The 25,842-nt window shown below is 38.3% G+C and overlaps 1 protein-coding gene across 3 annotated transcripts in view; it reads right to left on the bottom strand.

Annotated features, from left to right (window-relative positions):
• CYP39A1 (cytochrome P450 family 39 subfamily A member 1) overlaps window positions 1-25,842 on the bottom strand; it is a 145,991-nt gene that overhangs the window by 51,281 nt on the left and 68,868 nt on the right. For 2 of the 3 annotated variants that reach the window (XM_069065823.1, XM_069065822.1), the window contains one exon: window positions 2,476-2,609. The exons of the other annotated variant lie outside the window; for it this stretch is intronic. In XM_069065823.1, coding sequence (XP_068921924.1) covers window positions 2,476-2,609 — 134 coding nt within the window. The remainder of the gene's footprint in view (window positions 1-2,475; window positions 2,610-25,842) is intronic. 3 annotated transcript variants of the gene reach the window in all.

Below are 25,842 nucleotides of genomic sequence, written 5' to 3'. Positions count from 1 at the left end.
TCCAAAAAATGAAAAAACAGAAGGCAATGTGAAATATCTCACTGGGAAAACCACTGACCTGGAAAATAGATCCAGGAGAGATAATTTTAAAATTATTGGACTACCTGAAAGCCATGATCAAAAAAAGAACCTAGAAATCATCCTTCAAGAAATTTTCAAGGAAAATTGCCCTGATGTTTTAGAACCAGAGGGCAAAATAGAGGTTGAAAGAGTCTACCAATCACCTCCTGAAAAAGATCCCAAAAAGAAAACTCCTAGGAATATTATAGCCAGGTTCCAGAGTTCCTAGATCAAGGAGAAAATAGTACAAGCATCCAGGAAGAAACAATTTCAATATTGTGAAAACACAATTAGGATAACTCGGGACCTGGCAGCTTCTACACTGAGGGATTTAAGGGCTTGGAATATGATATTCCAGAGGTCAAAGGAACTAGGATTAAAACCAAGAATCACCTACCCAGCAAATCTGAGTACCATGTTCCAAGGGAAAAATAGGGTCATTCAGTGGAATAGAGGACTTTCAAGCATTCTTGATGAAAAACCAGAGCTGAATAGAAAATTTGACATTCAGATACAAGAAGCAAGAGAAGCTTGAGAAGGTAAACAGGGAAAAGAAATCATAAGGAACTTGTCAAAATTGAACTACTTATATTCCTGCATGGAAACACTATAATTGTAACTTACAAAACTTTCCTCAGTATGAGAATAGCTGAAGGGAACAGAAATGTATATATGTGTGTGTGTATGTATATATATATATGTGTGTATGTGTATACATACATATATATATGTCTATATAGGAGGGTATATGGGCATATGAATACATATGTGATTGTATGTATATATGTCTACAGGTATACATAGACAGAAGGCACAGGACCAATTGAATAGGAAGAGATGATATTTAAAAGGTAAAATTAAGAGATGAGAGAGGAATATAATGAGAGGAGATGGGGAGAGACAGAATGGGGCAAATTATCTCATATAGAAGAGGCAAGGGAAAATTGTTACAATGGAGGGGAAGAACAGGAAGTCAAAAGGGAATGAGTCAACCTTATTCTCATTGAATTTGGCTTAGAGAGGGAATGACATACACAGTAAATAGGGTATCTCACCCTACAGGAGAGTAGAGGGGAAGGGGAAGAGAGGGAGGATAATGGAAGGGAGAAGAAGCACCCACTTTTGAAAAGGGAAAGGATCAAAGTATAGAATAGAACAAGTGGGGGGTGGGATAGGATAGAGGGAAATATAGTCAGTCTTCCACAATATATCCATTATGGAAATGTTTTGCATAGCTACTCATGTACAACCTATACTGAATTGCTTATCTTCCCAATGAAGGTGGGTGATAAGGGAGCAAGGGAAAGAATCTGGAATCCAAAGTTTTAAAATCAAATGTTTAAAAATATATATTGGTAAAAATACATATTATTATTAATATTTTACATATAACTGGGAAATGAGATATACAGGCACTGGGGCATAGAGATCCACCGTGCCCTACTGGAAAGTTGAAGGGGGAATGGGGAAAGATATGGGAGAGAGCAGATTGGGGAAGGGGATATTCAGTGGGAACGCTGTTTTGGGGTGGTAGGTAGGGAAAATTGGGGAGAAAAATTGTAACTCAAAATCTTGTGGAAATGAATGATGTAAACTAAAAAATAAAAAAAGAGAGAAAAAAAATACTGCCTTACAGCGGAGATTGTTGTGAGGATCAAATTATACAATATTCTACAATCAATTATTTTTATTAATTAATTTCGGCATCTCTCTTTCCCTATTTAAGAAGTGAGAGAAATGATTATTTCTCTCTTACATTAATTATCAATTATGGAATTAGGACCAAGGTTTTTTCCACAAATCAGCCTTTGTTAAGTTATGCAATCAGCCTTTGAAGGGTGGGGCTGATGATAAGATTTAATATTGGGCGAGAAGCACCCAACTAGGGAAACTCAGCTCTTATCAAAAGGTAATGAAATTCTAGTCTAGGGGAAGTAGTGAATTCTAGTCCACCATTGTGTTTTAGTCAGACATGTCTGGGTAGAAGTGGATTCTCCTTTTGTCTAGACTGCCCTAGACAGGGGGTAGTCTGGTATAGATAAATCTCTTTGACTAAGACTAAGCAATCAGAGTCACGTCCCCTAGACCCTCATGGGAATAAGTCTACCTCTCATTATAATATCCATTCTCTCATTAACCAATCACAGTTGATTTCTACCCTCAGGAACACCCAATATTCCGAGGGCATATAAGTGCGCAATAGGTTCCATGTGGTATCTTTTGGTTTATGAGAGACTATCCTTTTATTAAGTACTCACTAGCCATAACTGATAAAGTGATTAATTACCCAGAAATTATGTCTTTCAAACTTTTTATAAATCACAAAATATAGGACATAAGAAATACTGCAAGTGTCAAAAATGAAATGTTTTTCTTCTAGAATACTCATTAGTATGAAATCAAATAAAAACTCACCAAAATCTTCACTGGCTCAATCACCTTTCTTGCAATTATACCAGGGGCAACTAAGCGAATGGTTTCTAAAACACACCATTTTATTAGTGGTAGTTTTTTCAGGTCATTTTCTGAAATTTCAATTTTATTTTTACCTGTGGGAAAAGTAAAAAGATCACAGTGTAATGAAAAAGAGTTAGGAAAGCAAATTTGTATACGCTTAACACCACCTAAAGGCAAATCCTACTTCAAATAAATGTATTTTAATATTGCTATTGTTGTTGTTGTTCAGTCATTTACAGTCATGTCCCACTCTTCATGATCTCATTTAGGGTTTTCTTAGAAGAGATACTGCAGTGGCTTGCCATTTCCTTCTTTACATTTGAATACTGGCTATATGCCAAATTTAATAAAAATTCACCCTTTTTTTTATTCATTTCCTCAAGCAGCTCACAATCAAAAAGTGCCTAAAGATTTGGAAAGCAATTTCCATATATTTTCTCATTTGATCCTGACAACAACACAAGGAGGTTATTAATGTCCCTATTTGACAGATGGGGAAAGTGGGTCTTGGAGAATTTAAGGAAATTGTCTGTAGTTACATAGGTCATACGTCCTAAGACAGAATTTGAATCCATGTCTTCCGGATTTCAAGACCAGCCTTCTATCCAATATGCCATTCAGAGAGAATAAAGTAATAATTATTTTAAACAAGGGACAAAAGAGGTGGCTGGCCCTAATGGGAACAAAACAAACACTAGACCGACCCTTGCAAAATCATACTATGACCTATATAGGTAATCTTAAGTATGACCCAGTCTCCCTGCTCTAAGGTCGCTACAATGTAGTCATTTAGAAATGTATTCAGTGGTGAATTGTTTCTTCTCCTTATTCTACCTTCCCACACCATCCTAGCAAGGGTTAACAGGATCGGCAACAGCAGCACAAAGAGGGCGAGAAGATTCCTGCCTCTCTTGTCACCACTCTACCCAGCCTGGTCCCTGAATACTCTATCATTCCTTTCAGAAGGTCCAAAAATAGCACCAAGAAATCATTAAGCGACACATTCATTCCATCTGGAATGTCACCTTTGAATGAAGGTGCCTCATTCGATGCTTTCTTGACTCAGGGCCCATGTATTATTTAATACTTATAATGTCAGCCACTTGAAAGAAGGATCAGGATCAAGCCTCCTAAAACCCTCAGGTCCCTTCAGTCAAAATGAATTGGAAATCTGGGGCAATGATGCAGGTAACAGGCAGAAAGGCTGGGGGTTTGACCTGAATTATTTGGAGAGCTGCCTCAGCTTTCAATCTTATTTTGGTCCATAAAGTTCAACAAGAGTTAAATAACAGTATTTGTTAAATAAGAATGACCAGTCTTACACTCACTAGTCAACAATTCTGAGAGTTAGTTTTACAAATGGGGAGTGGGAGACAGAATGGGAATAGGGTCATTTTTCTTTTAGCTTAAAGAGAAGGTATGTACCCAAGTGCAGGGCTCTACAAACTCACTTGGTTTAAGTGGGTAGAGTCACAGGAGCAAAGATTTGGAGAGAGAAGGGACTTGAAAGGACATGGAGTCCAGCCTTCTCACTTCACAAATGTAGAAACTGAGGCCCTGAGGGATAATTTGTTCAGGGTCACCCAGCTAGTGTCTGAGGGAAGATTCAAGCTCTGGTCTTCTGCCTCCAAGTCCAGTACTCTACCCACTTTGACATCGAGCTGTATTCCCCCCACCACACCCCCCCACGGGAGGGACTAGAGTGGGAGAATATTTCCTGGGAGTTCCTGTCTGTGAACAGGGACAGAGTTCCTACAGATCCTGGACAGGTTTGATCACTTGGTAAATCTGAGCATGTGGGGTTGTGTTCCTATAAAATAATCCCAGGGACACATGTCCCTCTACATTGAGGGATACATAGTAGTCTCAATATATCACATGATACCTAGTCTACTGTCAAAATCCTGATATCAATGGTTTTTTAAGCTGCAGACATAGATCCCATTCCTAATGCTTTAGCTTCCACCTCATTTGCTTTAAACCAGGTTTTTAAAATATTTTTTATTTATTTTGTTAAATATTTTCCAATTACATGCAAATTTTTTCAACGATGATTTTTTTTAAAAATTGAGTTTCAAATTCTCTTCCTCCTACCTCCTTCCCCTCCTTGGAAAGGCAAACAATATCTATCAATTATACAAGTGAAGTCAAGCAAAATATATAGTTTCTTATTACTTAGGTTGCAAAAGAAAACCCTAACAAAAAATAAAACAAACAAAAAATAAAGTTAAAAAAGTATGCTTCAATTTGCATTCAGAGTTCATCAGTTCTCTTTCTGGAGTTGGATAGCATTTTTCATCATGGGTCTTCTGGAATTGTCTTGGAACATTGTCTTGAAAATATCTAAGTCTTTCGCAGGTAATTATCCTCACAATATTGCTGTTTCTGTGTAAAATATTCTCCTATTTCTGGTCACTTCACTCACTTTGCATCAATTAATATAAAACTTCCCAGAATTTTCTAAAACCATCCTACTCAGCATTTTTGGAGTACAATAATATTCCATCACAATCATATACCATAATTTGTTCAGCCATTCTCTAATTCATTTGGCATCCCTTTCATTTCCAATTATTTGTTACTATAAAAAGAGCTGCCATAAATATTTTTTGTTCAAATAGGTCTTTCCCCCTTTTCTTTTATCTCTTTGGTACACAGACTTAGTAGTGGTACTTCCGGGAGAAAGAGCATGAATAGTTTTATAGCCCTTTGGGCATAGTTCCAAATTGTTCTCCAGAATGTTTGGACTTGTTCACAATTCCACTAAGAGTGCATTGCTGACTCAATTTTTCCAAATCTCCTCCAGCACTTGTCCTTGCACTTTTCTGTCAAATTAGCCAATGTGATAGGTGTGATGGAGCATCTCAGTTGTTTTAATTTGTATTTCTCTGATCAATAATGATTTAGAGCATTTTTGTGTGACTATTGATATCATGGATTTCTTCTTTGTAAAAACTGTTTGTTTACATCCTTTGACAGTTTATCAACTGGGGAATGGCTCTTGGTTTTTTATAAATTTGGTTCAGTTCCCCATATATCTGAGAAATAAGGCTTCTATCAAAGTAACTTTACTGGTAAACATTTTCCCAGTTTCCAGCCTTCCTTCTAATTTTGGTTTCACTAATTTTGTTTGTGCAAAAGCCTTTTAATTTTGTGTAAACTAGATTATTTATTACACTGCCCGTGTTTCTCTCTATCTCTTATGTGGTCATTTTTTATCTATAGATCTGACAGGTATATCTAAATTATTTATCCATTTTGACCTTATGCAGCATGAGATGCTGGTCTATGACTAGTTTCTGACAAATTGCCTTGCAGTTTTCCAGCAATTTTTGTCAAATGTTGAGTTATTAACCCCAAAACTTATCTGTGGTCATTTGCTACTGTGTCTTTTGTATGTATGTTGTTTTTTGTTGTTGTCAATTGTTTTTCAGTCACGCTTGACTCTCTGAAACCTCATTTGGAGTTTTTGTGGAAAAGATTATGGAGTGGTTTATCATTTCTTTCTCTAGCTCATTTTAAAGATGAGGAAGCTTAGGTAAACAGAGTTAAGTGACTTACCAAGGATCACATAGCTAGTAAATAAAGCCAGATTTGAACTCAAGAAGAAGAGTCTTTCTGGTTTCAGACCCTTTCTGACTCCATCCACTAAGCCACCTAGCTTCTCATAGCTACATAACAGGTATGTTACACACACAAACATGAAAGAGTAATCATAAGGGACTCAATAAAGTTAAACTGTCTTATATTCCTATATGGGAAGATGATACAAGCAACTCCTAAGAATTTCTGTCATTATTATGGCACTTGGGAGGAGTCTACATAGACAAAGCATATGAGTATGAGCCAGTTATGTTGGGATGATCTACAAAAAAAAAAGTGGCATGAGAAAGAGGAATGCACTAGGGAAAGGGGGGAGGAAGAAACAGAATGAGGAAAATTTCCTCACATAAAAGAAGCATATAAGAAACCTTTTATAGTGAAGGGGGAGAAGAAAGATTCATAGGTAAAGCTTGAACCTCACTCTCATGTTAAGTGGTTCAAAGAAGGAAGAATATATATATATATATATATATATATATATATATATATACTCAACTGGGTACAGAAATCTATCTTAGTCACAGGGAAACAGGATGGGAAAGGGATAAGAAATAGCCTAGAGGGACAATAAAATGAAAGGTAAATTAAGAGAAGCAGTGTCAGAAGAAAAATATAATTTTGAGAAGGGATAGGATAAAAACAAAGAGAGAAGGATAAATAGAAAAAATAACACACAGTAATCATAAGTATGAATGTAAATGGGATGAATTCACCCAAAAAACAGAACTGGATAGGAGAATGGGTTAGAAACTAAAATCCAACAATATGTTGCTTATAAGAAACACGCTTGAAACAGAAAGATACACGCACAGTTCATATAAAGTGCTGGAGCAAAATCTATTATGCTTCAGCTGAGTAAAAAGGGAGGATTAGCATCCATCATCTCAGACAAAGCAAAAGCAAAAACAGACCTAATTAAAAGAGATAATCAGGGAAACACGTTTTGCTAGAAGATAACATTGACAATGAAGTGATATCAAGTTTCTCTGATAAAGGACTCATTTCTCAAAGAACTGAGACACATTCATAAATATAAGCCATTCCTCAACTGATGAATGATGAAAGGATATGAACAGGTAGTTTTCAGAAGAAATCAAAGCTATCTGTAGTCATACAGCCATATGAGATACCAGCAGCAGCTAGAGTGCTAGGCCTACAATCAGGAAGACTCACCTTCCTGAGTTCGAATCTGGCCTCAGACACTTATTAGTGTAGCCTTCCTGACTCCAGGCATAGCACATTATCCCCTGCACCACCAAGTTGCCCAAAAATCATTTTAATTTGTGGATACTACATAACAAAAACTGACACTGTTCTCCTGGGGAAGGGATTTGGGATTCTTTTTATTATTATTATTTATTTCCTTTCTACTCTCTCCCATCTAAACAGCTCTTTATATCCTTAACTTGGAACAGGACACCCCTACCTCTACTCCCACCGTCTTTCAATTAATTAACTGAAGGTGCTTCATTTCCCCCTTTCTATTTCAATACAATCTATATCACTAATATAATGGTAGCATCTCTGAATGTCCCCTCCCTTTAACTACAGCATCGAATTATGAACCATTTGGCTAGTGGCACAAACAGTCACAATGAGAAAACAATTTAGTCTTCTAAGAATCATGATTGTGCAGGCCTGGTATATTTTTACATTCTGGGTATAGGATGTCTCAACATTGTTAGTTCACACTATATAGCCTCATATTTGTACAACTGTTAGGAAAATCTACACATGGTTTAGAAAAACTAAGAAAGTTCTGCTACTTCCAACTAGTCTCTCTGGGAATCACATGGTGGCGAAATTTACTCAACAAATGTCCTGAGCTATTTCAATAGCTTCCAAGTGAATATATAGCAATCCCAATGAGCACTTTTTTGGGCAGGCATATTTGTATATAATGTATACTGCTCTAGCACTTCTAAAATATAAGTATTAAACTAAATCAAAATCAGATCAGCAAAAGTCAATTCAATAAACATTTATTAAATGCCCGCTGTGTGCCAGCCACTGTGTTCCACCTTGGTGCAGTAAAGACAAAATGAAAGAACAGAAGACAGGTACACTGCAAAGGACATTGGACTAAGAGTCAGAAGAGCTAAATTAATCTGGGTCAGATAGGTAGTTCAGTGAATAAAGTACTAGACTTGGAAGACCTGAGTTCACAAGTGGAAAGCATCCCTGAAAACGGTTTGGCAGTCCTTATACCAGATGTACTCATCTTCCCCGAGCACACTCTCTACACCATTATCTTTGGGGTGATGCACCCTAGGAGTACATGGACTGTATTTTGGAGACTACTAAACTAGAGAATAAAATTAAGGCTTTTTACAATCTGGCTTAAACTAAATTTTTTTTCCAGTGTTGTTTCCCATTCTTCTTCTTCATGCTTCCATGTTCTTCACATTCCAAACATTCTGCACTTTTAGCTACTACTAAGTCTCAGCCTTTTCTCTCCTGTTTCCCTGCATTTTTCACATGCCATCTCCCCTGCCTAGAACAGTCTGCCCTCCTACCACCCATGCCCCCTCTGAGTCTCTGTCTTTTGAAATCCTTCCCTTTCTTTCAAGGTTGAGCTCAGGGGTCCAGGAAATTTTCATGTGTAAGAAGTGATCTCTGCCTTGTTGAATTTTGCAAGTCAAGATACCACTTGTGACATCACTGGTTCTCTTCAGAAACGGATGAACAACATTCAGTTTGACCTGTCATGTGTCTTTTCACATTTCTAATTTGCATCACTGTTATTTATCTATCTCTCTTGTTAGTTCATCTGTGACAAGAATTCTGTTATTTTACATGTCTCTATACCCAGTGACTCACATTGGACCCAGAGCATGCAGAAGGCTCTGAATGTGTCAAGGATGAACATCCTCATCCCTCCACCCCTGACATAATTTGTTATCTGCACCCCAAACTGGACTCCCTGTATGTCTTTAGGAATCAAGACAGGCACCAATCAGTATGTGCCAGGCTGGAAAATTTGCTTGTGCAGCTGGAATCCACAGTCTAGCAGTTCCCAAGGGAAAAGAATGTGGCCTTTGTCATTGTCTTGCTCCTCCCCCTCTGAAAGGGTTTTTTCCTTTTCCCACCTTTACTGTACCTTACACTGTCCTATGCCATGACCCTTTCTGGCATCTCCTCCTTCCTCTGCCCTGTTGTTATAAAAAATGCATGCATGTTCGTTTTTCTTATAATAAACCTGATTTTCACATAAGTTTCATGACATTGCAATTGCCTGTTGACAGTTGCAATTCTCATTTTACACGTGAGGAAACTGAAGCAAAGAGAAGCTAATTGACTTGCCAAGAGTCACACAGCTAATAAGTGTCTTGAGGCTAGATTTGAACTCAGGTCCTCCTACTGAGTGTTTCTCTTTCGAGGTGATAGTTCGGTTCATGTTTCTCCTATATTCACCACATTTAAAAAAAATAAAAATACACTAGAAAAATTTGTAGTTAGTGCATTAACAGAATATTGTTAACTTAAGGCTGACTATTATTAAGTGTAATTCAATTTTATTTAATGAGTATTTAATGAATGACAACTAAAAAGACAAAAATAAAACTCCTGCTTTTTAAGGGGCCCCCATTCCACTAAGGGTGGAGGATCAGATAAGGATAAACATATATAAACTAAATACAAAAGAGCTTGAGGGAGGACCCTAACAAACAGGTGGCATCAGAAGAAGTTTCGTGGAGAATGTGAAAATTTTGCTTTGCTCCGAAGGAAGCTTAGGGACTCACGAAGCCCCCCAAAATCTCCAGGTATATTTCATATCATTCTAATGTAGCTGCAATATTATGAATAACAAGGTCCCTCAGACAATTTCTTAGTCACTCATCAGGGCCTAGGCAGCAGTGTGATTCTTTTTAACAAGCATTTAATGGGCACCTACTGTATGTAAGACATGCAGCTGTTTGCTCAGGGAAGCAAAAACAAATGGCCACAGGCTGTTCTCAAAAAGCTTATACTCTAACTAGAAGGGGGCAGTAAGGATGGGGAAAGCAGACACAAAAAGTCACAATGGACTACGCACTACAGTACAACAAGAAACTTCAGGGAGACATCACTCCCAGTTTTGAAGGAGTAGGGAAGGACGGTTAGAGGAGGTTTCAAGAAGAAGGTGGGGCCCAAGGTAAGCCTCAAAGGAAGGGAGAAACTACCACAGCAGATGACTTCGCTGTGGGCATGGGGGACAGCAGAAACAAGGGGAAGGATAAAAGTGGGGAAAGGAAAGTACATACAACTTATTATGGATATTATTGTGAAATGACACTGTGTGAGTGATCTTCTGTAGGGTGCATCTACATATTAATCAGACTCACAAAATAATGACTCAGTCTTCACTAAATATTGTCCCTCGGTATAGTTTTGGGGCACAAAAATGGCATTTCTGCACAGAAAAAAAAACTTAGACAAAAATCATCATTTAAAAAAATCTTGGTCTGCCTTTGAAGGATTTTTCAAGGACTCTTATTGACAACTAGAATCATGTGAATAAAAGATAATAATGTGTACTATACAGTAATAAAAATTGGCATTGTGTTCAAGACACTATGTAATCAGAAGCTAATGGATTTGTGTACAAAACTACATAAATTAAAGTCTGAGCATATTAAAAAATGCATTTTGTCTCCTCAAAATCTAATTCTAAGGGAGAGGGTGCAATTTATTAAAGAATAAAAAGGCTGGGGAAAAACTGAAATGAAACTATGGTGGATTTTCCAAATATCTTTGAGTGAATGCTTCTTTTTATTATGACTTTTAGAAATGGCTTGGTAACTACACTGTGCATATTTCAATGCACATCTGTGGTCTGGACCTCTAATGTTTTGTGTCTAAAATTAGAATGCTCAGCTTGAAAGAGTGCCAAGGTAATCATGAAAAGGGCTATAGCCTAAAGGAGATCAGACCCAGGATGGAATACAGACCAGGAAAGAAACTGTGGGTGATGAGTATGGGTAAAGAAACCATCTGTTTAACTCCTGGCAAAAACACAATAAAGCTCAAAGTCTTACACTGGGAGAAAAAATATATAGTAGAAAACAAAATAAGACTGTGACATTAAGAATAATAAAACAATCGTACCCAGGATATTATGAACAGTTCTCATAACCAGAGCATACAAAATAATAGCTTACCATTGTAGAGCATTAAACAGTTTTACAAAGCTTTTTAATTTATCATCTTCATTTCATCCTTTATTATAATGCTTATAGAGAGGGCAGGTATTATCATCCATTTTACAAATGGGGAGAATGAAACTTAGTGATGTTGTGACTTTTGTAAAATCACACAGCTAGTAAGGAGTGGGCTCCACACGAAAATCCAAGGCTTCCCCCTCTCAGATAAGTGGAAGCTGCATCTCTCGTCTCTTGACCTTTGCACTGGCGTGGCCTCACACCTGGAATGCTCATCTACCTCACCTCTGGAAGAATCCCTGGCTTCTTTCAAGAGTCAGCTCAAGTACCACTTTCTACGTCGGGCCTTTCCTGGTCCCCTCAGCTACTAATGTTGCTTTCATCAATATTACCTTGTATTGGCTTTGTGTGTGTGTATGTGTGTGTGCATGAGCATGTGCATGTGTGTGTAATATATGAAATATATATATATATGTGTAATATATGTGTATATTTTCTCCCCTGTTAGAACACTAAAGAATTCTAAAATTAATTGAAACAATTAATAATTTAAGTAAAGCTGCAGGATAAAAAATAAATCCACATAAGTCATCAGCCAAAAGGCTATATATTACCAACAAAACCCAGCAGGAAGAGGCAGAAAGAGATATTCCAGTCAAAATAATTAAAGAATGTTATCAACTATTTGTGACTCTATCTAGCAAGACATACAGGAACTATATAAATACACCTAGAAAACAGCCTTTAAAAAAATAAAGACTAAATAATTGGATAAGTATTTAATGCTACTGGGTAGGCCATACCAATTAATGAAAATGACAATACTACCTAAATTACTTTTTCATTGCCATAACATCCAAACTACCAAATAATTATTTTCTAGAACTATGAAGATGGACTTTGAACAGCTGAATCTCATGCTTCCTTCAGTAAAGTTCTCCCCAACTCTGACACTGCCTAGTCTCATCACTTAATGGTTAGGAGACACACACACACACCCCTTCATACTTGCCCTGTCCCAGTGAGTCTGAATCCATGGCTGTAAAAATCCCATTCCTTCTACTTGACTCACCACTCTCTGATGCCTTAATCACCTCAACCCTACTCCAATAGCAAATGCCCCCACTCTGCCTGTCCGTTTTACCACGATGGCTGAAATGCCTACTTTATAATTAGAATGATATGTTCCCCTTCCTTTCTCCCTCCTTCCAACTTCTAGACCTCACTGAAACATGGTTCCTTCCAGAACACACTGCCTTCTCCACTCCCCTACTTTACAGTACTGGTTATAATTTTTCTTATACCTCTAGACTGTCGGGTGATGGTGAGGGAATTGATCAATCAACAAACATTTATTAAGTTCCTGCTGTGTTCCAGGCATTGTGCTAAGTGCTGGGGATACAAAAGGAAGCAAAAGATACTCCCTGGCTCAAGGAGCCTACAATATAATAGGAGAGACAACATGCAAACAAATATGTACAAAGCAAGCTGTGTATAGGATAAATGGGAGAGAATTAACAGAGAATTAAGAGAGGTTGGAAAAGACTTCCTGGGGAAGGTGGGATTTTAGTGGGTACTTAAAGGAAGCCAGGGAGATCAGTACCTGGAGTAGTGGGAGAACATACCAGGCATGGTGGACAGTCAGAGAAAATGCCCAGATCTCAGAGATGGACTGTCTTGTTTGTGGAACAGTCAGGAGGACAGTGTCACTGGACTAAAGAGTAGGCATAAGAAGACCAAAAAGGTAGGAGGGTTTTGAATACCAAACAGAGAATTGTGGATTTCTCCCTGGAAGCAATAGGAAGAAGCCACTGGAGTTCACTGAGTAGGGGAGTAACATGAACAGACCTGCATTTTAAGAAAATCGTTTTAAGGGTTGAATGGAGGAGGAATTTAAGACAGGCACATCCTCCAGCAGGCTGCTGTAATAATCCAGGAGAGAGATGACAGGGGCTTGTACTAGAGTGGTAGTAGCGTCAGAGGAGAGAAGGGGGCCAGAGACTAGAGAAACTGAAAAGGTGAAATCAGCAGGTGTTGGCAACAGATTGGATACAGAAGGATGAGAGACAATAAGGAATCCAACATGACTCTTAGACTGAGTCTGAGGGACTGGAAGTATAATGTTGCCCTCTACAGTAATGGGGAAGGCAGGAGGTGAGGAGTGTTTAGAAGGAAAGATAATGAGGTCTGTTTTGGACATACCAAGTTTAAGATGTCTACTAGATGTCTAATTCAGTATGTTTGAAAGGTAGTTGGAGATATGAGACTGGAGATCAGTTGAGAGTTTCAGGCAGTATGGGTGGATCTGAGAAACATCCACCAAATGATGTTAATTAAATGCAAAGCAGCTTGTATCAAACTTTTTGATTAACAAGAATATCAAATGAAGTAACACAGAAACAGAAGAGAAGGGGGCCCAAGACAGAACCCTGAGGGGCATTTACTATTAGAAGGCACAATCTGTAAGCATAGTGTGGCTGCAGAGACAAGATGGTGGATTAGAGGCAGGCACTGAACTGAATTCTTCCAACATTCCTCTACAAAAAAAAACTTTAAAATAACCCCTCAAATAAAATTTTGGAGCAACAAAGCCAACAACAGGTCAGAGCGAGACATTTTTTCAGTCTAAAGCAAGTGAAGAAGTTGGCAGGAGGAAACTGTTAACACTAGGGTGGAAGTCAGCCCAGAGTGCAACAGCAGCAGCAGCAGCCATGGGCCCTGGAGGTGACTGTGAGAGTCATAAGAGGGTTGGACAACTGGTCAGATACAGACTATAAGGGACCATTTGCTGGGTGCAGTTGGCACTGATTGGCAACTTTATTGCCCATACACAGGTTCTGGGTCACAATTTCAGGATGGAAAGGAACACTTGTGCTTAGTTACAAGGGAACCTTGATCCCAGTTCCAAGGTAGAGAGAACTACTACTTGTATCTGCAGGAAGGCAGGAGACCTGGTCACAGTTCCAGGGCCAAAGGAGTGTTAATATTTACAACTGCAAGGCCAGAGTGTAGACCAGGACCACAATGAACATACCTCTCCTTGGATCACATCACCTTGGAAGCACTGAAAATGTACATATTCCCAGAACAAGTTCTAAAAAGAGTAGAACAAAAAAGCATGAAATTTGGAAGAGTGCCACCCATCCCAAAGGCTGGGAAAATGAGCAAACAACACCAACTAAAAAAAACCCCCAAACCCATAAAAACTACTGTAGGGGGCAGCCAAAGCCATAAAATAAATTCAGAGGAAATTAATAATGTGAAAAGACTACAAATGAAGACTCAAAGAAAAAATATTTGCTCATTGGACACAAGTCAAACAAGATTTCCTAAGAAGAGTTAAAGAAAATGAGTGACAGAGGGAAAATTGGAAAAAGAAATGAGAGTTGGGGCGGCCAGGTGGCTCAGCGAGTAAGAGTACCGGCTCCAGTGTTGGGATGACCTGGATTGAATCCTGGGCTCAGATACTCAGCACCACACCCAGAAATAACTGGCCGTGTAACCTTGAGCAAGTTACTTAACCCCGATTGCTTTAAAAAAAAAAAAAAGAAATGAGAGTCATGCAAGAAAATTATGAAAAGAGAATTAATAGCTGAAGAAAATAATAACAAGTCTAAAAAACAGAACCAGCTTAATGATAAAAATGGCACAAAAATTCATGGAAGAAAAGATACTCCCTAAAAAGCAGAATAAGCTAAATAGGGAAAAAGGTTTAAAAAAAAGCTCACTGAAGAAAATAATTCTTTAAAAATTAGAATTGGAACTTCTGGGAGCCAAGGTGGAAGAGTAATTACTGTAACTCTCCCATGTTCACCTCCAAACAACAATAAAATAGTACCCCAAACAAATCCTGGAATAGCAAAGCCAGCAAAAAGCCAGAGTGAAGCAATCTTTTAGCCCAAGGAACTTAGAAGATCAGTAGAAAAGGTCTGTCTCACTTGAGTAAAAAGGGAGTGCAGTCCAGGACAAGAAGCATCCCAGCAGGCCAGCAGCAAGCCCCACCTCAGCAAACCAAAAGGAGATCCTAAATCCAGCCTGGTGGAGTAGTCAAATCCCAATACCAGGACCTCCCACCTGCCTCAGGATAGCCAGGAGAATGGACAGACTTAGGAGAGATAATGTAAGAATTATTAGACTACCTGAAAACCCTGATCAAAGAGAAAAAAAAAAAGCCTGCACAACATCTTTCAAGAAATTATCAAAGAAATATGCCCCAATATATTAGAACCAGAGGGCAAAATAGAAATTGAAAGAACCTACAGATCACCACCTGAAAACTCACAGGAACATCACAACCAAATTCCAGAGCTCAGAGATCAAGGAGAAAGTACTGAAAGCAGCCATAAAGGAAAAAAATTCAAATATTGTGGAGTTACAGTCAGGATTACACAGGATTTGGCTGCTTCCACATTAAAGAATTGCTGGAATACAATATAAGAAGGCAAAAGAGTTGGGATTACAAGCAAGAATCAGCTATCCAGAAAAATTGAACATAATCTTTCAGGGAGAAAAAATAGATATTTAATGAATTAAAGGACTTTCAAGTATTTCTAATTAACAGACCAAAGCTCAATAAAAAAAATCTCTAAATACAGGACTCAAGGGAAGCATAAAAAGGTAAAAATGAGACAAGAATGAAAATACAAGAAATTCAATAAATTTAAACTATTTATATTTCTATATGGCAAGATAGTATTTGTAACTCTTAACAACTTTACCACTACAAGAGCAATTAGGAGTATATATAGACAGAAGGTCTGGAAATAAGGTGACTTTGATGGGATGATACCTCCCCACACACAAAAATAAAATAAAATAAAGGTATGGGAAAGTTGCACTGGAAGAAGGAGAAGGAGGAAGACGAAACAGGGTAAATTATCCCACGTAAAAGAGGCATGAAAGAGCCATTATAATGGAGGGGAAGATGAGGAGGTAATGGGCAAGGCTTATACCTTTAATAAAAACTGGCTCAAAAAAGAAGTAACATACACACTCCAATTGATACAGAAATCTGTCTTGCCCTATAAAACCTAGAACACAAATCAAGGAAAGATAATTTAAGAATTGTTGGACTACCTGAAATCTATGATCAACTAAAGAGCCTAGATGTCATATTTCACGAAATTATACAAGAAAACTGTCCTGACAGCTTAGCTTCAGAGGGCAAAATCAAAATTGAAAGAATCCACCAATCACCTCCTGAAAGAGATCCCCAAATGAAAACTCCCAGAAATATTATAGCCAAATTCCAGAGCTCCCAAGAAGAAAATAGTTCAAGCAGCCAGAAATAATTCAAATATTGTAGAGCCACAGTATCACACAAAATTTAGCATTTTCCATGTTAAAGGAACAGAGAGCTTGCAATATGGTATTCTAGAAAGCAAAGAAGCTAGGATTACAAACAAGAATAACCTACTCAACCAAACTAAGTCTAATCCTTCACAGGGAAAAATGACATTTAATGAAATAGAATACTTTCAAATATTCCTGATGAAAAAGCCAGAGCTGAATAGAAAATCCAGCATTCAAACACAAGACTCAAGAGAAGCATAAAATGGTAAACATGAAAGAGTAATCATGAAGGACTCAATAAAGTTAAACTGTTTACATTCCTATATGAGTAGATGATACAAATAGTACTGAGAACTTTACCATTAGTAGGACAATTAGAGTCTGCATAGAAGACAGAGGATGAGTTGATTATGCTGGGATGATCTCTAAAAACAAAACAACAATAACAAAAAAATGGAAGGGTGAGAAAGAAAAATGCACAGGGAGAAGTAGAATGGGAAAAATTTCCTCACACAAAAGAGAAAAGCAAGGAAAAACTTTTATAGTAAAGAGGAAAATGAGGGGGATGGTGGCAGGCAAGGCATGAACCTCACTCTCATAATAATTGGTTCAAAGAGGGAATACATATATGTACCCAGTTAGTTATAGAAATCTACCTTGCCTAATAAGGACACTGTAGAATAAAGAGATAGGAGATATTGTGGGAGTGGGGAGGGTGGATTAAAGGAAGTAGGGGTTAGAAGCAAAACAGACTTTTAAGGAGGAACAGGATAAAAAAAGGACAAACAGAAGAATATAGGATGAAGAGAAATACACAGTAATTGTAAATGAACGTGAATGGAATGAGCTTACCCACAAAATGGAATTGGATAATAAAAAGGATTAGAAACCAGAATCCAACAATAGGTTGTTTACAAGAGTCACACTTGAAACAGAAAGACACTCACACAGAGTCAAAATAAGGGTCTGGAGCAGAATCCATTATGCTTCTGCTGAAGCAAAAAAGTCAAGGGTAGCAGCAATCATGATCTCAGACAAAACAAAAGCAAAAATAGACCTAATTAAAAGAGAAAATCAGGAAAACCACATTTTGCTAAAAGGTACCATGGACAATGATGTGAACAATATCAAAAAATGTAAGGACAACTTTTTCTGACAAAGGCTTCATTTCTCAAATATATAGGGAGAGCCAAATTCATAAAAATAAGAGCCATTCTCCAATTGATAAATAGTCAAAAAATATGAACAAGCAGTCTTCATATTTATGATCATAAGAAAAATGTTCTAAATCACTATTGATATAAGACATACAAATTAAAACAACTCTGAGTTTTCACCTCACACCTCTCAGAAATGACAAATGCTGAAAGGAATGAGAAAAAAATAGGTACACTAATAAACATTTGGTGAAGTTGTGAGCTGGTCCAATCATCCTAAAGAACAATTTTGAATGATGTCCAAAGAGCTATAAAACTGACACAGCAATGCCACTACTAAGTCTGCACCCTAAAGAGAACAAAGGAAAAGGAAAGTGACTTGAACATATAAAAATATTTATAGCAACTCTTTTGATAGTAGCAAAATACTAGAAATTGAGGAGATGTTCATCAACTGAAGAATGGTTCACAAAGCTGTAGAATACTACTGTGATGGAGTACTATCGTGCTATAATAAATAATGAGGGGGATAATTCGGAAAAAGAAAACATAGCAAGACCTATATATGAACTGATACAAAGTGAAGTAATACTAGAGAGATCATTGTATACCGTAATAGCAGAATTGTAAATGATGATCAACTGTTAAAGACTTGCTACTCTGATCAATACAGTGAGCTAAGACAATTCTAAAGGACTCATGATGAAAAAATGTTATAATATATATATATATATATATATATATGTATATATTTTAAAGCAAAAGACCATCCAGTAAGAGACAGAGAAGGAAATAGGTAGGAAGAGAACCAGGAGATAACAGTATCCTGAAAAACTAGAGAAAAGGTCCACAAGAATGAGGGCTGAGAAAAGGCCATTGGATTTAGCAACTAAGAAACTAGTAATAACTTTGGAGAGAACAGTTTTGGTGGGATGACAAGGTCAAAAGTTGTATTAAAAAAAGAGAGTGAGAGGAGAAAAAGTGGAGGCACCTATTATAAATGATCTTTTTTTGAGGAGTTTAGCTACAAAAGGCAGAAGAGATAAAGGATGATAGCGGGTATGAATGATCAAGTGAAATTTTTTTTTTTCAAGATGAAGGAGTTATGGGTATGTTTATAGACAGTAAGAAATTAGCCACAAGACAGGGAGAGATTAAACAAATGTTAAAAAAAATGTTTTTTACACGCAACTGGGAAATAAGATATACAGACACTGGGTTACAGAAATCCATCTTGCCCTGCTATAAAGTTAGAGGGGGGCTGGGGAAGGATATAAGAAAGAGCAGATTGGGGAAGGGGTATTCCGTAGTCTTGCTATCTTGGGGTAGGAGTAGGGGAAAGACAGGGAGAAAATTTGTAACTCAAAATCTTGTGGAAATGAATATTGAAAACTAAAAATAAATAAATAAAAGACAGAAAGAGATTGAAAATAAGTAAAAGAGGGGGGATAACAGAGGAAGGCAATCTGTTGGAGGAGACAGGATGGAATGGGATCACTTAATCAGATAGAGAGGTTAGCCCTGGTAAGGAGTAAAGCCACTGCATCATGTGAGACCATGCTGGAGGAGGAGGGAGTGGCAGAAGGCACCTGAGTGATAGGAGATGGGGAAGACAGGAGAAAAGAAAGTTCACAATGAATGGCCTCATTTTTTTTTCTATAAAATATAAAGCAAGGTCCTCAGCTGAAAAGGTGAAAGGAGAGGGTCTCAAAGGAGGCTTGAGGAGGGATGAAAAAGTTTGGAAGAGCTGCTCAGGAAAGTCAATAATAAGTTGATAAAGGAAATATAGATGTTAGAACATGCTTCCCACTCTCTTCTTTCCTTCATCCCATAGTGTCCCAGTGCTGAAGTTAGCCCCATTTAGACCCAAGCATTCCCCCTGGAGGGGGCAGTGCCCACCCTAGCTCCCTGATCCAGTGGTCAAGGCGGAAGCACAAAAGTTTTTATATTAATTTTAATTTTATTAAAATTTACATAAATTTATAGTGGATCTAGTCAGAATAGTTGCACAATTTTCTTCATCTTCTTTCAATAGCATGTGCATAGGAGTAAGGATGGCAAATTGTGGGAATGATCTAAGGCTGAGGCTTGATTAGGTGTAACTGGCAATATAATAAGGGAACTCAGTATTCAAGAGATGACAATGTAGAGTAGAACTGGTTCACCAAGGGGTCAAGATGGAGAGAAGAGGAGAAAGTGGCTAGTGTAGAGGAGATGGCCTGGGAAAGAGTTGAGGGATCAAGGTATTGGAAGCCACGGTGTAGGTGAAGAGTAGAGTTTTGTAAGGAAAGGCAAAGGGAGAGATGAAAAGCCAACAGGTCATGGTCTAATATGGGGATTTTAGAAATCTTGAATATAAAGAAGTAGGTGACGGCAAGATCAAAGATATGATCATCTTTGTGTGTGGCTAAGGTGGCTGATGGGTAATGAGTAGGGTGAGGAACTGAGTAGTAGTAGTAGGAGGAGGAGGAGGAGGAGGAGGAGGAAGACGAGGACGAGGAGGAGGAGGAATAGTAGTAGTAGGCAGAATCAATGCTTGTTGAAGTCCCCTAGTATGAGGGCAGGGGTTGGGGAAGAGAGAAAAACTATGACCCAGGTACAGAACTCATTGAAAAAGGAATTTGAGTAATCTGAGGGTCTGTAGAAGCAGCTACTAGGATTTTGTTTGGGTGATAGATATGAATAGCATGGACTATAAAGAGATATCATTGAGTGATGGAGGAAGGAGAGAACCTGAAAGTGACAACAGAGAGCAAGGAGTATTCTAGCTTCCCCACCCTGACCAGTTAGCTGAAGAGAATGACTAAGGGTGCAGCCAGCAGTGGGAAGAGTGGCCAGGGAGGCTGTATCATCAGACAGAAACCAGGTTTCAGTCAGAGCTAGTAGATAGGAGGAATGGAAGAGGAAAATATTAAGATAAAGGGAAGTTTTGTGGTCATGGAACAGGCATTCCAGAGGGCACAGAAGAAGGGCTGGGTGGAGTTAGGTTGAAACTTTGGGATGACAGGGGGATGGTGGTGAGGAATCTGGTGGTAGGGGATGCAGAATGAGATTGGAATGATGATTTATAAGAGTTTAGAGTCACAATGAATCCAAATATTTCTGGCTCCCCACTTTCAGACAGTCCTGCATATACTTTCTGTAAACCACCTCTCCCCCTTTAAGGTTCATGCTTCTGAAACTTATCAACTGAGAGACTGGTCACTGTTAGAAACAGATACTCATCCCTCCCCCAGGAATTATTCTTCCTCCCTAGATGATTTCAGTGCCTAACTCACAATCTTTCTCTCCTCCCCCATCTCCTGCCCTCATGCTAGAGGACTTCAACATAAATACATACTGATAGTCCCTCAAATATGCTAATGCCCAAGTTCCTCAATCTATTTGCATAACCTACTTTTTCCCTCCTCCTCAACTACACACAGGATAGTGTGCAACCACCCACAAGTGTTTTACTTCCATTCTCATGAACTCCAAAATTCCTTTATCTGACCCTAACCTCTTACCATTGCAACTTTCCCTATACTTCACAAATCCTAACTGTTCTTTGTCTTCACTATGACCTCCATTCTCTCCACCCCTTATCATCCCTGCGCTATCTACATTTTCCTCCCCTTGGTGAAACAGCTCAGCTCTACACTATCCTCCACTATCACTTCCCACCCCTTATCCTACTGTTGCACTTTGCCAAATTCTGGATTATTCTCAGCAATCCCCTCTTTCACTACTATTCATATGATGCTGAAAAGATCTGGAGAAAATCACTAAACCATGTTAATCCGGTTTACTAAAAATTTGCTATTTAATCTCAACTGAGCCCTCACAGAAACAAGGCTAACATTCTATTCCTTTTAAGAAGTTAACTATGTTAATTATTATGTTAATGTTAGTTAACTATGCCAATCTCTCCAACTGTGGTTCCAAACTCAAACTTCCCACAGCATTCCCTCCCCCTCAAAATCTGAGAGCATTCACCAAAAGCTCTCCCTTCTTTCCCACCTCATCATCTTACATCACTCAACTATCTCCCTCCACTATCTCTTCCTTCACTCCAAGCTCAGATGAAAAAATGGCCCTTCTCCTTGCCAAAGTAAACCCCACTGTGTGCATCTTTGATCCTTTCCCTTCTTACTTTTCCAGCAAATTGCTAACACTATCACTTATCATCGATCCTCTCTTTCTCTCTCTCTCCCTCTCCCTCTCCCTCTCCCTCTCTCTCTCCCTCTCCCTTTCTCACTCTCTATCTCTCCTGGTTCCTGCTTTGCTACTTACATACATGTCCATGTTGCCCCAAACCTTAAAAACTTCATTTGATTCCACTATTCCTGCATCTCTACTCTCCTTCATGGCTAAACTCTTTAAAAAACCAGTTACAATAAAAGCCTTTAAATCTCTTCCTCATACTCAGTTCTAAACCTTGTGCAATCTGGCTTCTGACTTCATTGGTCAACTGAAATCACACTCTCCAAAATTAGCAATATTTTAGCTGCCAAATCTAATGGCCTTTTCTTAATCTTAATCCTCTTTGATCTTGATGCAGTATTTGACATTGATCAATAGTGTTTCTATCTAGATAATTTCCAGATCTATATATCCAGTCCTACTCTCTTTGTTGACCTATAGTCATGCATTTCCAACTTCCTCTTGGACATCTCAAACTGGATCTCCTGTAGCCATCTCAAACTCAAAATGTCCAAATCAGAATTCATTTTCTCTCTCCCCTTTCCCAAACTTCACTATTACTGGAGAGGGTACCACTCTCCTCCCAGGAACCAGGACTCACTATAGTGCTGCTCTCTGTGACTCCTCACTCTCACTCATCCCACATATCAAATCCACTGCTAAATCCTGCCTATATCTCTACAGAATCTTTCTCATCTATCCCCTTCTATATTAGACTGCCACAACAGCCTTCTAAAAGGGGTTTCTACCTCCAGTCTCTCCTCATTCTAATTCATTTTCCACTCAGCTGCCAAGATGATTTTTCTAAAGCACTGGTCTGACCCTGTCACTTCACTGTTCAATAAGCTCTAGAGATTTCCCCTATTAACTTGATATATAAAATACTTTGCTTGAAATTTACAACTCATAATAACCTGACCGCCTTTAATCTCTCTAACCTCCTTATATCTTACTACTTATATCTTATATAACTTACTTACCTCCATTCAATCCACTGTCCAGCTACGCTGGCTTTCTTCAAGACTCAGTTCAACTTCCAACTTCTGCAGGAGGCCTCTCTAGGTCACATCCCCAACCCTCCAAAACACCACTGCCTTATTTTTTTTCAGATTACCTTCTTCTATTCTCTGTCTCTCTGTCTGTCTGTCTCTGTGTGTGTGTCTCTCTCTGTCTCTGTCTCTGTGTCTCTGTCTCTGTGTCTCTGTCTCTCTCTCTCTCTCTGTCTCTCTGTCTCTCTATCTCTCTCTTTCTCTCTCTCTCTCTCATATGTAGTTAATTAGATGTTGCTCCCTCCATTAAAGTGGACCTTAGCAGCAGACTATTTTTTTTGCTTTCCTTTATATTCCCCGATCTAAACATAGTAATCATTATAAATGCTTGTTGACTGATGGGCTGACTTAAAAAAGAAATTAATCTGGAGCAATAAAAGGTCAAGAAACTCAAAAGAAATATTGAAAAGAAGTGGAATGGAAACCTAGTAGTAATGATCTCAAACTATACAAAAAAAAAGCAGTGATCATCAAAACTATTTGGAACTAGTTTTTTTTAAAATAGGTAAGGTAATTAAGTACACAGCATACAGAAGCATACATAGAAATAAAGTGCTTAATAAACTCATAAACACCACGTCCTGGGAAAAAGGATTTAATATTTGAAAAAAAAAATTAAACTGCTTAGAAAACTGGAAAGCAGTGTGCTGGAAACTAGATTTAGACCAACATATCATACCATATACTAAAATAAGCTCTGAATGAACACAAGACTCTAATACTAAATGTTACATCATGTACAAATTAGGGAAGCGGGGAGACACCTTTTGCATTTATGAATAGAAAAACATATAAATAGAAAAAGATTCTTGACCAAACAAGGTACTGAGAAGATTTTAGAATTTAAAATAGAAATTTCTTATTTATGAACAATTTTATAGCTACTAAACAAACAAAATCAATACAGCTAAAATCAGAAGAAAAATGGATAACTGTTGAAAAATCTCTGCAGTAAGTTTCTCTGACCAAGGTCTAAATAAAAAGAAACAGATTCATATTTATAAGTATAAGAGTCAGATCCACCAATGGGTCTGGTAATGATCTGGGCATGAGGTGACGGAGGCCTCAACAGGAGTGGTGGCTGTATCAGAGAAGAGAAGGAGACATATTTGAGAGATGCTGTAACATCAACAGGCCTTGGCAACAGATTGGATATGGGAGTGACAGATAATCAGGAATCAGAGATTACATCTGGGGTGCAAGACAGAAGGACTGGAAGGATGGTGTTGTACTTAATGGTAATAGGGAAATTAGAAGGTGAGGAAATCTAGGGGGAAAGAGTTCAGTTCTGGACAACCTTGAGTTTAAGATGTTTATGGAATATCTAGTTCAAGATGTTTGAAAAGCAGTTGGAGATGCAAGACTGGAGGTCAGCAGAGAAGTATAATGGTAATGGGAATTTGAAGATCTTCTTTGACCCTTAATAAGCCTAAGGGAATTTGAAGAATTTCTCTGCCCCTAATCAGCTGAATGTAATCACATGGACTGTGATTACACCACCATCTGTGGTGGGAGGAGTTTGCTGAAGGGTGGAGCCTAGCCCACTGGAAACTGGGAGTCAGAGCAGCTAGACTATGGGAGAGAGAGAACACACCCTGGGAGACAGTTAGGCTTGTAAGTGTTTGTGGGAAGGCTACAGGATGGCATGGCCATATGCTGTGCTATGCTGTATTAACTTCTTTGCTACTATGATGGATTTGACTTTCTGGTGTTGGGATTTGGTTTTCTGGTGTCTGAATAAATGTTTTTGCTTCTGTCTTCAATGTGGATAGTCTGTTATATTTTGCAATTGAGAACTATGCTGGAATATTTACAATCATGGTTGGCTCTGTGAATATTATGTCAGCACTACAAGAAGTTACAGTAGTGTATGTAGATTTGAGAATCCTCAATGTAGAGACAGTAATTAAGTTCATGGAAGCTGATGAAATCACCAAATGAATAGAGAAGAGGGCCCAGGACAGAACCCAGTGGTGCACCTATGGTTAAAGAACATGATCCAGAAGAGGATCTAGAAAAGAAGACTGAGAAGGTGTGGTCAGATAGGTAGAAAGAGAAGCAGGAGAGACTGGTGTCCCAAAAACCTAGAGAGAAGAGAGCATAAAAGAAGAGAGAATCATTAACAGTGTCAAAGGCTAAAGGCAGGTCAAGAAGAATGAGAACTGACAAAAGGTCATGGGATCTGATAATTAAGAGATCAATGGCAACTTCAGACAGGGCAGTTTTGGTGGGATGAAGAGGTTGGAAATTGGATTGTAAGGAGTTAAGAAGAGAGAGAGAGGAGTACAAATAGACCAAGTACAAAATATACAGTAACAATACTGTAAAGGCAAATAGCTTTGAAAGACTTAATGCTGATCAATGCAATGACTGACCACCTTTCCAAAGGACTGAAGAAGCATACTACTTGCTACCTATGTCTTGACAAAAAGTTTAGTGCAGGCCTGCACAACTTGTGGCCCTGGAGCCCCTTTCAGCACCAAAGGGCTTTAAGTGGCCTGCCAAAAATGTAGAGGAAAACGTCCTTTGTATGTAGAGAAAAGCATTTGGTGTGATGCAAGGGGTCCAAGGGCCAAAAGCAGCCCTCCAGCTACAACTGGTGCAGGCATGGTTTACCAACTCAAGCTACAGAATAAGATGTACATTTCTGGACACGGCCAATGTGGTCATTAGTTTTGCTTATTTATAGTTATTTGTTTTTCTTTTTCTTTTTCCAAATTTGGGTGGGGAAGCAGATTGATTGGGAAGGATGGGACAACTAGGTATAGAGTTGCCAAAGAAAGAAAAGAAAAGAAAGTCACTGTAACATATTTTTGAAATGCACAGAAGAGAACACAAGGTGGGCCAGAAGGAATCACAGAAACTAGGACAGCTTTGAAAGTAAAATATCAAATGTATTAT

The sequence above is a fragment of the Petaurus breviceps genome, unplaced genomic scaffold (assembly GCF_028583685.1).
Source record: "Petaurus breviceps papuanus isolate PSGF00001 unplaced genomic scaffold, PetGlider_PUasm1.0 90701, whole genome shotgun sequence".
Taxonomy (NCBI): domain Eukaryota; kingdom Metazoa; phylum Chordata; class Mammalia; order Diprotodontia; family Petauridae; genus Petaurus; species Petaurus breviceps.
The sequence above is the reverse complement of the archived record's forward strand: the minus strand, read 5'-3'. Positions and strand labels throughout refer to the sequence as shown.